The 16174-nt window shown below is 39.6% G+C and overlaps 2 protein-coding genes and 1 long non-coding RNA gene across 16 annotated transcripts in view; 2 read left to right on the top strand and 1 right to left on the bottom strand.

The window, feature by feature from the left end:
- Itpr (Inositol 1,4,5,-trisphosphate receptor) overlaps positions 1-16174 on the top strand; it is a 99374-nt gene that overhangs the window by 51004 nt on the left and 32196 nt on the right. For 10 of the 14 annotated variants that reach the window (XM_069506440.1, XM_069506432.1, XM_069506437.1 and 7 more), the window contains 13 exons: positions 4-83; positions 1304-1417; positions 2142-2293; positions 3367-3414; positions 5400-5559; positions 6003-6141; positions 6387-6511; positions 6707-6856; positions 8129-8266; positions 8689-8892; positions 9639-9754; positions 14139-14274; positions 15123-15285. In XM_069506440.1, the coding sequence (XP_069362541.1) occupies positions 4-83; positions 1304-1417; positions 2142-2293; positions 3367-3414; positions 5400-5559; positions 6003-6141; positions 6387-6511; positions 6707-6856; positions 8129-8266; positions 8689-8892; positions 9639-9754; positions 14139-14274; positions 15123-15285 (1725 nt within the window). The remainder of the gene's footprint in view (positions 1-3; positions 84-1303; positions 1418-2141; positions 2294-3366; positions 3415-5399; positions 5560-6002; positions 6142-6386; positions 6512-6706; positions 6857-8128; positions 8267-8688; positions 8893-9638; positions 9755-14138; positions 14275-15122; positions 15286-16174) is intronic. The other 4 variants (XM_069506441.1, XM_069506436.1, XM_069506439.1 and 1 more) reach the window with 1 other exon arrangement.
- On the top strand, positions 9816-12705 carry LOC117993173 (uncharacterized). Its single transcript, XM_034980924.2, has 2 exons — positions 9816-10267; positions 11593-12705. The coding sequence occupies exons 1-2, from the start codon at positions 9969-9971 to the stop codon at positions 12479-12481; spliced, it is 1188 nt and encodes a 395-aa protein (XP_034836815.1). The 5' UTR covers positions 9816-9968; the 3' UTR covers positions 12482-12705.
- Positions 10464-13366, bottom strand: LOC117993175 (uncharacterized). The gene is made up of 2 exons (XR_011238104.1): positions 13017-13366; positions 10464-11222 (listed from the first exon to the last, which is right to left on the bottom strand). It is a non-coding gene; the product is annotated as an uncharacterized lncRNA (long non-coding RNA).

Here is a 16174-nt window from a genome sequence, read left to right as displayed (position 1 = left end):
TAGCGGAGGGCGGCGTTTTGCGCAGCATCGGAGACATGGGAGCTGTGGTGACGTCCATCACTCTTGGATCTGTGCCACGCAATGTAAGAATATACACTAAAAATACTTTTTTTAACACGCTTGTATTAAATCGCTCTCTTGTTCGTCTGTTTGTTTGTTTTTAAGGTTCCGTATCTCCAGAGAGAAAAAGAACCCTTAGGATCAGTTAGTTGTCTGTCTGTTGTGTTTGTCAAGACTCGTCAAGGGAATCAAAATCTATAGCTAAGCTTAACGACTTTGTGATAGTTCTAATAAGTTTCAATAATTTTGTAAAGTGGTGATAGTAAAAAGAATACCCGGCTGAGTTTGTTGTGGGCTCTTGTCAGACCTGGGCGCGTTTGGAACCCTCGTAGCTTTAGTTTTAAGTTTGCGTTATAATTATCACCACTATATCTTACAAATCTAACACCATACCAGACCATCAATAAGCGTAATTTATTACCTATTTTGAATAAATCATTTGACTGACTTTGACTTTGATAGGGTACTTGTTCCAGTTGACGTATAGAATCGTGAAATTTGGCAGCTCGCAATGTCTTACTACACAAGTAAAATGAAAAATCAAAAAACTGAGTGTGTATAGTACGCGACAGGTCAAAATGGCAATCGGGGAGGGAACGTCTCGCACACCCGCACAGCCCCCCGCGCTAATTCAGTGCGGGCGAGCGCGGGTGACGTGCGGTTGTCAAAGAACAAGTTTAAAGTTATTGTGTAATGGTGAGTTGCAGTATACTAGGCTACTATAGCCGAAGCGAACGTAAAATAAAAGGAATAACATCTCACAAGTAAGTACCTCTGCTTGAGCGAGAGGAACTGAGGGAGCCACGCTAGTTTTTTTTTTTTTTTTTTTTTTTTTTTTTTTTTTTTTTTTTTTTTTTTTTTTTTCAGATACAAGTTAGCCCTTGACTGCAATCTCACCTGGTGGTAAGTGATGATGCAGTCTAAGATGATAGCGGGCTAACCTGGAATGGGTCTGGCAGTTTTTATTAAACCCATACCCCTTTGGTTTCTACACGGCATCGTACCGGAACGCTAAATCGCTTGGCGGCACGGCTTTGCCGGTAGGGTGGTAACTAGCCACGGCCGAAGCCTCCCACCAGACCAGACCAGAAATTTAGAAATTATAAAATTCCAAACCCCTGCCAGGAATCGAACCCGGGACCTCCCACTATTAAGACCACAGCGCTCACCACTGCGCAAGTTGCATGTCTGCAGGTATATTTCTGTAATTTTTAGTGTCGTGTTTAAGTGCTGTGTATCATAGGGGCAGCAAGTGTCGAGTGCGAGCGGCGCGCAACGAAGCCCCTCCGCGCTAGCTCTGGCGAGGAAGCACCCCCTAGTCATGGAGACGAAGCTCAAGATTATAGAAATTTTACAGGTAAGAGTATACCTTAAAAACTCCGTAGAGAAATATTCAGTACCCTTCTTCTTCGCTCGGGGCTGGTTTCCGCACTTAAACGTTTCCGTCTGTTGTGCTGCTGTACCCTTATTATAAATGCGAAAGTGTGTTTGTTTGTCCTTCAATCACGTCGCAACGGTGCAACGGATTGACGTGATTTTTTGCCACCTTGAAAGTGACATAGGCTACTTTTTATCCCGGAAAATCAAAGAGTTCCCACGGGATTTTTAAAAAACCTAATTGCACGCAAACGAAGTCGCGGGCATCAGCTAGTGTATAATAAAGTAAAAAGCAGCAATTTGTGTGTAAAGTGTCTTAAGTTTATTGGAACAGTTTTGAAAACTTGTTTTACAGTAAGTCGGCCTTTAGAATGACATTTCAGCTTTGTAGAGCGTTGTCTCTGTCACTAACACCTATATGACGTTTTGTCGGTATCAACATACTGAGACAACGCTCTACAATTCAGATATCTCCTTCTAAAGGTCAATGTACATTACTTTCTGCCGTACTATACGCGCTTTATAAATCTCAGCGTTAGTGAGACCTTAACTAAGCCCCTCCTATACTGTGGACATTTTAATGTCAGAAGTTTTTTTATGTACTTTGGTAGCCTATATCTAATCGCTTCATTGGCTCAGAGTAAGCTTTAACAGATCCCGAAAACCGATACCCTTTAAAATACGTATCGTTCCTTTATGTTCAGTTCATCTTAGACGTCCGGTTAGACTACCGCATCAGTTGCCTGCTGTCCATATTCAAGAAGGAGTTCGAGCAGTCTGGTGAGAAGACTGACAACATCGGTCGCGCCGACGTGGAGGCTATAGGACTACAGGCGGAAGGCATATTTAGTTGTCGGTGAGTTTATATGCATTTTCAATGCTACAGTGATGTCACATATATGATACAAAAGGATAGATCTTCGTCTTCGACGTTGCAAATGTGATATCAAATAGTGGAAAGTTAAAACAAAGTCCATCTTACTAGCGGAATGTAATTTATTTTTTAGCCTATTTAATATCATTTAGATAAGAGTAAACTAAGCATTGTAACTAACATAATATGCATAACATTAAAATGGTGGTTTACTTATTATGCACATTGGGATTATCTTAGCATTCTTCATTTATCTTCTTTGAAATAGAGGATTCTTTAGCATTTGTTAACATTTTTACTCACTTGTTTCTTGATTTATACGATTTCTTAAAACTATTATATTATGGATCAACACAGTTAAGTAGAGCGCACATTACGACGAGACGCACGCGCCGCAAAATTCTCCAGTAATTATATTTGTCATTAGCACCGTAACATCAGCAGCAGCCGCATTTTATTAGCTCTTGTATCATGCGGGAGTACTTAAAATGATGTTATTTAAGTATAAGTAGTACATACATACTTATAATAATGAAAAATATCATTAATCTACGAAACTACTACCTTGATAAAAGATGGCGGCCTCAAAGCAGCTTATGTGTTCGGCGGAAGTGACGTATGAGTGTTACTTCCGTTCGAAAAGAGATCTGAGTTACTCTCAAGCAGTCTCAAGTGGTATATTCTAAAAAAGTTTTACTTGAAAGATATACTCAAAAAAATCCGCTGCCTGTTGCATTTTCTATTTGAACTCTGTTTCGCTCACTCATACAGACGCGCTGCTCAGCCACTGAGGTGCTTTTTATCGCTGCGTTAGTTAAGTTTTGTATTTTGCGACGTCTCCACTCTCTATCTCAAATCTGCGTTGAAAAGCTTAGCTTCAAAAAAGATTGAAATGAGAACCGATAAAGCCGTCGATTGCTGTGCGGGCGGAGCGTGCGCAATGTGCGATCAGTATTAATAAAACGTCCTAACTTTATTTTTCATTGAATTTGTCTTCTTGAAACTTAAACTGTGTTGATAGTTATTTATTAATACATTAAATGGCATTATTTCAGAGCGATACAGACTGTGCCTGACCACTGTCTTCCAAAAAATGTAGATTTGTTAGTAAGAACAATATATTGCATGGTGCACGCTGTTTAAAATCCGCCTCTAACCGTGTTCAAACAGAGTTGTTTTTGCTTTGATAACCCATGCCTAACCATGATTCGTGTGTGTTTTTTTAAATATATGAACAGTTTAAATAATAAATCAATAGTGTAATTTTTTGTTTATCAAACGTTTTGTGGTGTCAAAATCAAAAAACAATATATTTTTTATTGCAAATAGGACAACTAGTGTATATTTTGCAAAGTCTGTGACTCTACCGACCGGTTCGGAATACAAATTCACGTTTGTACATAATTACATATCGGAATACAGATTCTACTGAAAAGAGCCAGCAAGAAACTCAGCTGTTGCTCTTTTCTAATCATAAAAAAGTTATAATATGTAACAATATACGGCACCACCTTGTCCCAATTTATTAGCTTTTATTTTAGCATTTCAAGACTATAATGTGTGTGTGTGTGTGTGTTTGCGTGTGTATTTGTGTGTATAGTAAAAGGTGTTCCAAGACTTGGTGTGAATTAGTTTGAGCTATGACAGTAAGAGACTGGGTATAGCAAGCACCCCGGACGCGTGGTAGCACTGTGAAGACGAAACTTATAGCGCTCGGAGGAACTAAACCTAGAGCCTCAATAGCTCAACGGTAAAAGGACCGGACTGAAATCCAAAAGGTCGGCGGTTCAAACCTCACCCGTTGCGCTATTGTCGTACCCACTCCTGGAACAAGCTTTACGCTTAGTTGGAGGAGAAAGAGAAATATTAGTCATGATAATCATGGCAAATATTCTTTTTTAAAAAAACAAGCGCGCGGTGGGCGCTTGTTTTATTTCATTCTATAAAAGACTAGAATTTTTTAGAAAATTCTCTGTTGCTGTCTCGCAAATTGCTTTTACGCTGGAACCATGTCTCATTAACATCGAAATGACATAATTTTGACGTCAGCTGAAATAAATAAATAAAATATACCATCAGCTCGAAACTTCAGTCTAGTGCTGACGTCACTAAAATGGCGGCCACGCGCATTAGCAATTTGCGGGTATACAACGTATGCATGAATGTGTAGTGCGCTTTTTTAATCTTTGGTATGTTAGTTTCTGCACGGCATAATTTATTTACTTGCATGTATTTGTCTGGCTGGCGAATGTATTAAAACTTGTAGTGCTATGGCTAATAATGTATTAGTTTTTATGCCTTTTCTTATCCTACCTCTTGACCCTTGTTTTATTCAATTTTTCGATGTGTTACGGCGATTACGCACTGCACTTCCGTCATCCGAGTTCTATTCGTCATCCGTGAGAATACCAGCGATTATCTACGACATAATATGTCATAAGCTCCTATACAAAACAAAAAGGAACGTTTGTTTACGGACTCAGTTCGGATGCAGTGCGTAACCGCTCTAAGGGACGATTCATGCTACTACGCTATACCGTCGCTGGGAAATTTTTACGGGCACAGGCGCGCTACGGTGTAACATAAAATTTTTATCCTATAGTTCTTGCATTTCATGAGGGCAAATGGCACATGCTTGTGTTTAAGTATCGGTATAAGTAAGGTAAAGTAAATCTGTGCGTTTGCGAGCGCTTGCTCGCGACTGATTGGTCCGACATGCACGCACACTTACCCAATATCCATGTTTTTTTTTAATTCATTATAGGCGCACGCTTGACCACGATCACACCTGATGGGAAGTGATGATGTGGCCTAAGATGGGATGCGTTTGCCTAGAAGGTGCCTATTCACTCTTGTTTTAAAGATACCCGGATTATAATTGGCAGGAAACACTGATCTCGGAAGACGACGTAACCACAGGTAAAGTTAACTCGCCTTCGTGAATTGCAAGAACTGTACCATGAATTTTAACCCTGTTTCGTATTTAATTGAGTGATCCAAGTTTTCCAATCACTAACACCAGTTTGCAGTGAGTGTCCAAAAATATTCCTTATGCCTTCATAATAATAAGATCCACCGTTTTCCCCAGAGACGGTTTGGATTTGGACGGCTGCGGCGGTCGGATGGTGTTACGAGTGTTGCTACAGTTGTGTTCTCAAGGGGCATCGGCGGCCTTGGTGTCCGGAGCCCTAGCGCTGCTGTTCAGGCACTTCAGCCAACGGCAGGAAGTTCTGGCGGCTTTTAAACAGGTACCGTTTGATTGGCTTGGCTTAACTTAGGTTTCTAGAAACGGCTTATGTTGGGTTTTTGAGGTCCTTACTTCCTTCTATTATTTGCCATTGTTTTTAAAGGAATTTACTATCCCAGGAAAACTAGCTTTAAATGAAATCTACCAGAGTAACGACCATAGGTCGGGGGATTGCGAAGCTGATGTGGCAATGGGCAGGGCACATAGTTCGAAACAACGATAGACATTGGGGTCCCAGGGTGCTTGAATGGCTACCTTGCATCGGAAAGTGCAGCGTTGGAAGACCTCTACTAGGTGAACAGACGACATCAAAGGAGTCTGCGGGAGCCGCTGTATAGCGACGGCAAAAGACCATGTCGTGCTGAAGTTCCTACAAGATACCCTATGTCCAGCTGTGGACTTCTATCGGTTGATGATGATGATGATAAATGAAAATATTTTTAGGTACAACTCCTCGTGTCGGACGCAGACGTGGAGTCTTACAAGCAAATCAAGGCAGACCTTGACATCTTACGGCAGAGTGTGGAGAAATCTGAACTGTGGGTGTTCAACAAAGGACGAAACGGCGCATTAGATGACAGCGGTATGTAGTTTGTAAAGCGATCAGCTTCCCCGTTTCTAATACGCACTGATAGAATATGAAATACCCTTGCGGTTTCCGTTTTCTCCGCCAGCTACAATATTGGGACTTTCAAAAGAAGCAGGCGTATGTGACGTTTGGTCGGTCTCAACGACAGAGACAATGCTCTACAAATCTCCTATCTCCTTCTAAATGTCGATGTACATTACTTTCTGCCGCGTACTGTATAAGATTTTATCATTCAACAGATATAAAAGGCACAGTGGGGCCCGGGGGCGCAGTTCTGGAGCGAAACGCCTCACTCGATAATGTGCTCGATACATCGCGGACAACCAAATCTGATCACATGAACGAATATAAGAAGATCAGAGAGGTACGTTAAACTTATAACAGTACATACTTTTAAGTTGTACACAATATTTACCCTTCTTCTTCTTCTTCTCGAGATCAATTAGCAATTTGCGGGACTTATAGTAAAATACTCGCGACTACCTTCCAGCTACATTAGACTTTATTAACAAACGCCATTTATATATTTTGATTTTGACGAATCATTGTTTAATTGCAGATCCTGGGTCGCATGATAAAATACTGTACACAAGGCAATAGTAATGTGGAGGGGATGGCGGGGGAAGCGACGCCGGGCCGGCCGAGAAGACACGAGCAGAGGCTTTTACGCAATATCGGCGTTCACAACATTGTTCTAGACCTATTACAGGTAAGAAGGTGCATGTCACTATTACGCGTGTTTAATTAAATTTAAAAAAAACCGGCCAAGTGCGAGTCAGGCTCGCGCAATGCCCTTCCGTACTACAGTCGTATTTTTTCGACATTTTGCACGATAATTCAAAAACCATGATGCATAAAAATACATAAAAATCTGTTTTAGAATGTACAGGTGAAGACCTTTCATATGATACCCCACTTGATATAGTCACTCACTTCGAAAGTTGACAATACTAATTATTAGTTCATGACCACAATTTAATTTTTTTGTGTGATCTAACCCTAAATTCACGGTTTTCAGATTTTTTCCCCAAATGGAAGCTAGAAGATCTACCTACCTGCCAAATTTCATGATTCTAGGTCAACGGGAAGTACCCTGTAGGTTTCTTGACAGACAGACAGACAACAAAGTGATCCTATACGGGTTCCGATTTTCCTTTTGAGGTACGGAACCCTAAAAAGACCTCCGATTAGAGGACGTTCTAACCACTAGGCTATCACAGATTTTTCAGAAGTATAGTTCCCGGCAATTAAATGTTCCTACCTAACAAACCTTCGATCCAAGTGCGAGATCGCGCAAACTAATAAAGGGTTTTTCCAACACTGCGCTTTCCGTTGTGAGGTTGCCATACCTTGTTGCAAGTATAATGAATATGCCTTCTTCAACGTCGATATCAGATGTTTAATTCAATACACTCGTAAATACTTATGAGATAACTCATTGAAACACCATGTAATACTTCTTTAACACATTTATGCTTATTGAAACACATGAAACACTTCTTTTACATCTTTATCACCACTTACAACAATACTTCACACTTTTTGAGATTACCTCCCAGCTCTAAAGCTCCAAAGGAATTAATTTTATAAAACGCCATTTATGCCGACCAAATGTCACATTTCCTTTTTTCATTCATTCCACAGAAAAATGCAAAGTGTATGCCATTGGTCTGAATCGAAAACAACCCACCAATAACAGCCTCTTTGAAATTTCATCCAATGAGATTATTCCTAAATCTTAATGGAGTTGTAAAAAGTATGTGATTTGACTCAAACGATAAATTATTATTTAAAAATCATGACACAAGTATGCCAACGTCTCTTGGTTTTTCCATCGGCTCCTCTCACTAGGTGGACAGACGACATCAGACGAGTCGTAGGATGATGAGGCGCAAGACCGTGGCGTGTCAGAACCTATGTCCAGCTGTGGACATGTATCGGTTGGTAATGATGACGATGATTACCTGATACTTTCTTCCAGGTCCCACACGACGAGAGTGATGCTGCCATGGACGAGTTGCTGGCGCTGGCGCATGAGTTCTTACAACACTTTTGTCACGGCAACCAACAGAACCAGGCCATACTGCATAAACATCTGGATCTATTCCTCAATGCTGGGGTGAGCATTTTATTTATTCACTTCATCCACACAGTATTCATTTTGTTTTTCGAATTACAGCCCATTTTTTTAAATTTTTAACTAGCTGAGCCCGTGTGTTCGTTTGGTTTTTAAAAATCCCGTGGTAACTCTTTGATTTTCCGGTGTAAAAAGTAGCCTATGTCACTTTCCAGGTCATTAACTATACCCATGTTAAAAAAAGCCGTACCGTTGCAACGTGATTAAAGGACAAACCAATAAACCAACAATCCAACAAACAAACACACTTTTGCATTTATAATATAGGTAGGGATCTAATATCGATATTTACTAATTGAAATACTATTATTTTAGAATTCATAAAAATAAGCTTATAAAACTATGTAAACACGTGTGTTTGTTTAACATTAAAATATCAATAGAGCCATTATTTGATTTTGCAGATACGTGAGGCCCAAACAGTATGTGCAATCTTTGAAGAAAACGCAGCGCTCTGCGCTCATGAGGGCAACGACAAAGTAGCGGCACATTTTGTGCATTGCATCGAGTCGCATGGACGAAGACCTGCTTATTTGCGATTTCTAAGAACTATCGTGAAGGCAGGAGGCCAACATATACGCCGGAGTCAGGATCTGGTGATGCAAGAGGTCAGTATTCTAAATTGTCTCTTAAGATAGTTAGAATAGGGGTGAAATTCGTTAAGCCTAAACAGTATGAGCAATCTCACGAAGGAAACGAGAAAGTTGCTACGCATTTTGTGCATTCCATCTAGTCTCACGGCAGAAGACCTGCTTACGGTTTCCCAAGAACTATCGTGAAGGAGGCCAGCATATACGCCGGAGTCAGGATCAGTATTGTAAATTGCCTCTTAAAATAGTTAGAATAGGGGTAAAATTCGTTTAGTCCAAATAGTACGCGCAAAAAAAGGAATTTAAGGATAGCCGAATGCGAGAAGCGAAATAAATTTTGTTACCTCCTTATTGAATATTCTACTCCCTTTACAACCACTCGCACTGCCAAGGGTCACTGGTAGAGATCTCTCATAGAGATAAGTGCTTCCCTGTCCACTTTTACTCTCTTTTTCTCTTTACTGTAAATGTTTTTGGTACAAAAAAGAATGAATATTTTAAAATGATTATGAGATTTCTTAGACTGTTTTTGGAAAAAAAACTACCGCTTACGAAATAACGACTTTTGTCATGAATTTTAGCAACTAGTATAGAGGTATAAGTCTGCCAATCCGCACTTGGCCAGCGTGGTGGACTATTGCCAAACCCTTCTCATACTGAGAGGACACCCGTACTCTGTAGTGAGCCGGCTATGGGTTCATTATGATGATGATAGCTACCCTACCTTATGCGTGATTTGCCACGTCTAATACTTATGTCTTTAGATGGTGAACTCTGGAGAGGATGTGCTGGTGTTCTATAACGATAAAGTGACGTTCAACTACTTCATACAAATGATGCGGACGTACAAACGGACGGGGGAGATGCCTGAAGCTTTGACGTAAGTAGGTTTTCTATAATAAGTCTAATTTGGTTGATAAAGCCAGTCTAGCGGTCTATGGGCCGAAACACATAACGCAAACTGCTTATTTTTGCGGCGCCGCAACGCCAAAATCGGCAGTTGCGTTGCCGCGTTGCGGCGTCGCGAAACAGGGCATTATGGTAGGGCAACCATTTTCTCGTGATTTTTGAGTGTGGATAGACGTCTCTCTGCGATGGATCGTAATAAACTTATTGCTTATTTGTTATTAAGAAGACATTATTCTATCTTAAAAATACGGCAAAGAAGATACTGGATACATCCATTAAGTAAGGGTATGAATCCAAATGGCGAGTTCTTTTCTAAAAAATACGAAGCATTAAAGATAGACGAAAAAAAATTTGTTGCCTACTTTAGAATGAGTATATCATCATTTGAAGAGCTATTAAGCGAGTTATCAAAATATATACAGAAGAAAAAAAATAAAGGAAGAAAACCAGTTACTGCTTTGGAAATGCTGGGCTTAACTTTAAGGTAAAACAAATAGGTTTCTTATTTTTTTTTATTGATGTTTATGGCACTCGGAATCAAATGTTTAGTTTTATTTGTACCCCTGGCTTTATACACCTGTGGTACTAGCGGGGTGTCGATAAAATTTTTGCATCACTAGTGTTCATGGTTTGGGGGTACCTAGTGGTACAAAGCCAGGTTCAAATGAAACAAGACAGAATCAAATTAAGCTTTTTGCATTATACAATTTTCTTACTTTAAGAATACTTTAATAGGCCTTAAAAAATGTAATGATCAATTTAAGAAAAATCAAACTCCTCATCTTGTGAAACATAGGAAGTAGCTGACGTTTCGTCCAGTAAAAATGGTGAATTTATTGGACGTTGTTGGTTTGATGATGAGGTAGTCCTCTGTTCAGTAATCGAACTTCCAGGAGTAGAAGTGTGGTAGCCACTCTGAACCGTATTATCGTATCTCATAGTTGAATATCCTTGATTGTAACCCTGATGCTGATATTCTTGATTATAGCCGTGATGTGTATTTTGATGAATTGAAGGTTGAAGAATGTCGGTTAATATTTGAAGCACCCGACTTTGAAATATCAATGTTTGATTCTCATTTAACGATTGTAGAGATGGTAAAATCCCCTTGAAAAAATGCAAATGTCTATTCTCCGGTGTTTTTAATATTGCCAATAAATCTTCTTCAATATCATCCTTATCATCTGCCTTTCGTTTTCGTGGTTGACTTTTATAACGAGGCAATGCCGTTATTTCATTCTCAATATCTCCTTCCGCTACGCATAAACTGGAATCAGTTGCATTTTGTGAAACCTTTTTCAAAAACTGTAATTGTTTATTCAAGTGATATTCTTTAATTTTTGCAGCTCCAGCTCCTGATCGATTGGCATCTTTTAGTTTTTTTTGATATTTAGCAAAATTATCTTTTATGGCCTTCCACTTCTTGACTAAATCATTACCTGCAACAAAAAACTTCACAAGTGAAAAATAGTAATAAAGACTAAAATTCCCTAGATTCCATTTATACTACATATAAAATTTGATATAACTTTCATAAGTACTTTCGGTCCATCCAATTTCATATAAATGGCTGGCCGCCGAAAAGAATAATTTTCTGCTTTTTCTTGACTTAGGCAAGTTAAAAACTGATTGACTTTGCCTAGAACAACCATAATGTAAAATATTTATTGAGTACTTCTTTGAAAAACTACCTGTCTATCTTTGAAAATCTATTCCTTTAGCAACACTATTACCTGCGCGGTTTGAGTTTGATTATACCTACATTTGTATTATTTTATTATTTGCCTACTAATTATTATTTCATTTTAGATTTCTAGCAACCGGCAGTGACTTTAAAACCATGCATACGAATTACTTCCGAGGAGCAAGTACAATAGCAAAAATTGTAAGGACAGTTTGTCGCGCCATATGGAAACATCTATCAAGTCAAAATATACCTCCTATAACAAAACAGGTTCTAGAAGATGTCGCTATTGAGTTTGACAAGAAAGCAAATTTTCCTAACTGCATAGGAGCTCTTGATGGTAAACATGTCCGTATTACATGTCCTGCGCACAGTGGATCACTGTTTTACAATTATAAGGGCTATAATTCAATAGTTTTATTAGCTCTTGTAGATTCTAGATATAGATTCATTTTTGTCGATATAGGAGCGTATGGCAAGGAAAGTGACTCCACCGTTTTCCAGAACTCTAAACTTTATGATTTGATTATGACACGCAAATTACCTATTCCTGTACCAAAGCCTTTACCAGGTTCTCAAAATGAAACTCCATTTGTTTTTGTAGGAGATGAAGCATTCTCAATTTCGAATAACGTCATGCGCCCTTACTCAGGAAAACATTTGTCGGTACAACAAAGAGTTTACAATTATCGACTGAGTCGTGCCCGAAGATATGTCGAGTGCGCTTTTGGCATCCTAGCCAATAAATGGCGCATATTTCATCGATCTATGAATGTGCAATACGAATTTGCGACAGACATTATCAAGGCATGTTGTGTAATGCACAACTTTGTTTTGAATCGAGATGGAGTACAAGCGACCGATGACATTATCTTTGATGATTCTGATCTGCAAATGTTGCATTTGCCCACAGCAAATGAAAATAATTTAAGCCCACATCTAATACGGAATGATTTTTGTAATTACTTTTCCAGTGATGTTGGCGCCCTAAGTTGGCAATTAAACAAAATATGAATGTTCGTATACCTACTCAGTTCAAAATACAAATAATACCTTAATACATTTGATTCAAACTATTTAACATGTTGTGAACAAACATAAAAAAAGCATATATACGGTCGAACTGAGTAACCTCTTCCTTTTTTGAAGTCGGTTAAAAATGTGTATTTTATTTCTTTTCTTTCATTATTAATTATTTCACTGTTAAAATTTTCAATAAATGTGATTTACTTTTGTAAGATGTTTTATTTCTTATCTATGTACTTTTGAATAGTTTTGAATCAAGTGTCCACTCTACGACTATAAATGTTACTCTATGCACAAGAAACGTTTGAAGTGCAACCATTAAAATTATAGCTATCTCTTTCAATTGCGTTTTATTTCATATCTTTTGGTTTGCTAATCAGTAAAACTTGCAAATGTGTGCAGTTTTGGATTGCTGGGAGGTAATGATTTAAACACAGGAACAGATTTAAAACGTAAATTACTATGAACGTAACTTATCTTTAGTTTAAAATATCATTGCCTAAGACTATATGTTACTACTTACCCAGTTTTGATTTTTCGGTTGAGTTTTTTTCCTTGTAATCAACATAAACGATCTCACAAATGCTTTTCCATGCTTCTTGTTTTATAAATTTGTCTTTATAGGTTTCGTCACTAGTATCCCACAAACAACGGTGTTCCTGAACCGAAGATATAAACAGATCGACGTCAACGTCAGACATTTTAATTTTAAAACTGCTTCTCGGTTGACACGTGTTGTTTGCAAGAGTGTTAGAAACAAACTGCATCCTTGTCAACAAGTATGACGTCATAACGCTGGAATTCACGTCGTGCGTTGCGGCGCCGCACCGCTATAGCGCACTGCCGATTTCAGCGGCGCGGCGCCGCAACGCGCTTATGTGTTTCGGCCCTATATCAGCGACAGGTCGAGATGGAAATCGGGGTATAAGGCGGCGATATACCCCGCACACCCGCACGCTATCTGCGCTATCCCGCACTGGGCTAGCGCGGGGGCTGCGTGGGTGTGCGGGGCATTCCCTCCCCGATTGCCATTTCGACTTGTCGCATACTATACAATCAACGAATTATTCAAACATTAACTATAGTATAAAAATTTACTGGAGGTGCATTTCATTTGTACTTCCACTCGCCACGGCCTTGCGCCGCCTGAATCCAGCGGATACCTGCGATTCGTTTGATGTTGTCTGTCCATCTAGTGGGTGGTCATCCCACGCTACGCGCTCCGGTGCGCCATTTCAACACCTTAAAACAACAACGTCGATTGGTTTTTAGAATTATTGTACGCGACAGGTCGAGATAGCAATCGGGGAGGGAACGCCGCGCACACCCGCACAGGCTGCTGTTTTTTCAGGATGTGGGTTTTGTCTTTCCCATTCGTCGTCTTCTCGTGTCTTTATTATCTGTATGATTAGCTTAGCGTACTTTTCCCATTCTTCAGCATTCTGGATATCAGGTTTTGTGGATGTAGCTTTTCTTCGCCTAACCTAGCCGAGTATGATCGACGGCTAACCTCTTTCCCTGAACCCCGGATCTCTCGAATAGGAAGCTGAAATCCTAAAGGCCCCCTTTTTTACTAGGCTATTGCCGCTTTTTGATATAACGAATATTATATTAAATCTTGATAGCTCTTAAAATATATTTCCAGATATCATATCGATCTAGTAAAGCTGCTGACGTGTTGTACTCTCGGCAAGAACGTGTACACGGAGATCAAGTGCCACAGCCTCTTGCCGCTGGACGACATCGTGGCCATGATAACACATCCCGACTGTATACCTGAGGTAGGTATATTACAACAAATTCCTAAAAGGCCGGCAACGCATCGGCGGTTTCTCTGGTGCTGCAAATTTTCCTTTCTATTATAAAATGAGTCATGAATATTAAGGAGAGTGCTGTCGCCTAAAACACAGGTATATACCTAGCTTAGGGACAGTCGGTATTTCTGTATACTTAACAAAATTGGTATGTTATTATAAGCATGTATTTTGTACTTTTAGATATGCAGATGTATTTGTAACCTACGTATGTTTTTGATCAAAAAAAAAAATTAATTTAATTTAAAAATGTTCATGGGCGGCGGTAACCACTTAACATCAGGTGACCCGCCTGCTCGTTTGTTTAAATGCTCGTTTGTTGCTGCTATTTGTATTTAAAAAAAATACTAGATTATGCTCGCGACTTCGTCCGCATGGACTGCACAAATTTCAAACCCCTATTTTATTCCCTTAGAGATTGAGTTTTTAAAAATCCTTTCTTAGCTGATGTCCTTCATAATAGCTATCTGCATGCCAAATTTCAGCCCGATCCGTGCAGTAGTTTGAGCTGTGCGTTGATAGATCAGTCAGTCAGTGAGTCAGTTGGTCAGCTTTTTCTTTTATATATGTATAGATTTACTAGCTACTAGCTTAGCTATAGTACGCGACAGGTCGAGATGGCAATCGGGGTTATCCGTTATCCGGCGCTAATCCGGTGCGGGATAGCGCGGATGACGTCCGGGTGTGCGAGGCATATCCCCGCCTCATACCCCGATTGCCATCTCGACTTGTCGCGTACTATAGCGAAAAGGTTTCTAAAACACCAGAGGCACTCTTTGATTTTCCGGGATAAAAAGTAAAAAACAAATTGACAGGTGAAAGAAGCGTACGTAGGGTTCCTAAACCACTGCTACATCGACACGGAGGTGGAAATGAAGGAGATCTACTCCAGCAACTACATGTGGGACCTGTTCGAGAGGTCCTTTTTAGAGGACATGAACGCCATACTGCAGCCTGATCTACAGATTTCTGTGCCGGGTGAGAAATCATCAGCATCATCATTATCAACCGATAGACGTCCACTGCTGGACATAGATCTCTTTTAGGGATTTCCACAGGCCACAGTCTTGCGCCGCTGCCATCCAGCGGCTCCCTGAGACTCGTTTGATGTCGCCTGTCCATATACAGATTGTAACTAGCAAAAACTTAGCGTTTATTGTTATACTACCTAAACACAATCCAATACCAATAACCATTTGCCTCATTTTGTAAGTAGTTTTAGTGATTTAGTATTTTTCAAACCCGCAATGTATAGCGTGTAAAACTCGGGTCAATGCCCCTCCTACGACGCGGTATTGACTCCGAGTGGCGAAATTCATTCAAGTAAAAACTTTTTTTAGTACAGTTGTGATGTGAAACTTCTTACTGTGCGAACCAATGATATTAGAAGAAAATAGGTAGATACGTTATACGCGGACCGCAAGTGGCACGTTAAAACTAAGCTAATTAGCAAACCTGAGCTCAGTCGCCCGCTGGCGTCGCGCTATCGATGACGTCGTTGATAGTAATGTGTATTTTGTTTTCGTCTCCCAAAACAACCGAAAATGCCGTCGTGTGTGATGAGATTCCGCACAAACTACACAAGCAAGGTTTCCAAAAGTCAAGGAATCACATTTCATTCGTAAGTAAAACTATTTCTTTTATATAATTCGTATTTTTCACTTATTTAACAATAACAAACTCGTGCACGTTCGTGTAAAATGCAACTCATTGCAATTTGTACCTTATGTCACATGCCATAAGTACGTATCAAGTTATCGTTGTACGTATTTTAAAGTTTCCGATCAAAGAATATAAAATAAACAGATAGGTCTCTTCTGAGTATTGACAATTCAAATAGTGTGCATATTTCCTGTTTTAGGGAAGG

Source organism: Maniola hyperantus, chromosome 23 (genome assembly GCF_902806685.2).
Source record: "Maniola hyperantus chromosome 23, iAphHyp1.2, whole genome shotgun sequence".
NCBI classification, from domain to species: domain Eukaryota; kingdom Metazoa; phylum Arthropoda; class Insecta; order Lepidoptera; family Nymphalidae; genus Maniola; species Maniola hyperantus.
The sequence above is the reverse complement of the archived record's forward strand: the minus strand, read 5'-3'. Positions and strand labels throughout refer to the sequence as shown.

Excerpts from the sequence above, each read along its gene's own strand:
- LOC117993173 (XM_034980924.2), top strand. The coding sequence starts at position 9,969 with ATGGATCGTAATAAACTTATTGCTTATTTGTTATTAAGAAGACATTAT. Across the intron at positions 10,268-11,592 it reads ATGCTGGGCTTAACTTTAAG|ATTTCTAGCAACCGGCAGTG; the intron begins GTAAAACAAATA and ends ATTTCATTTTAG.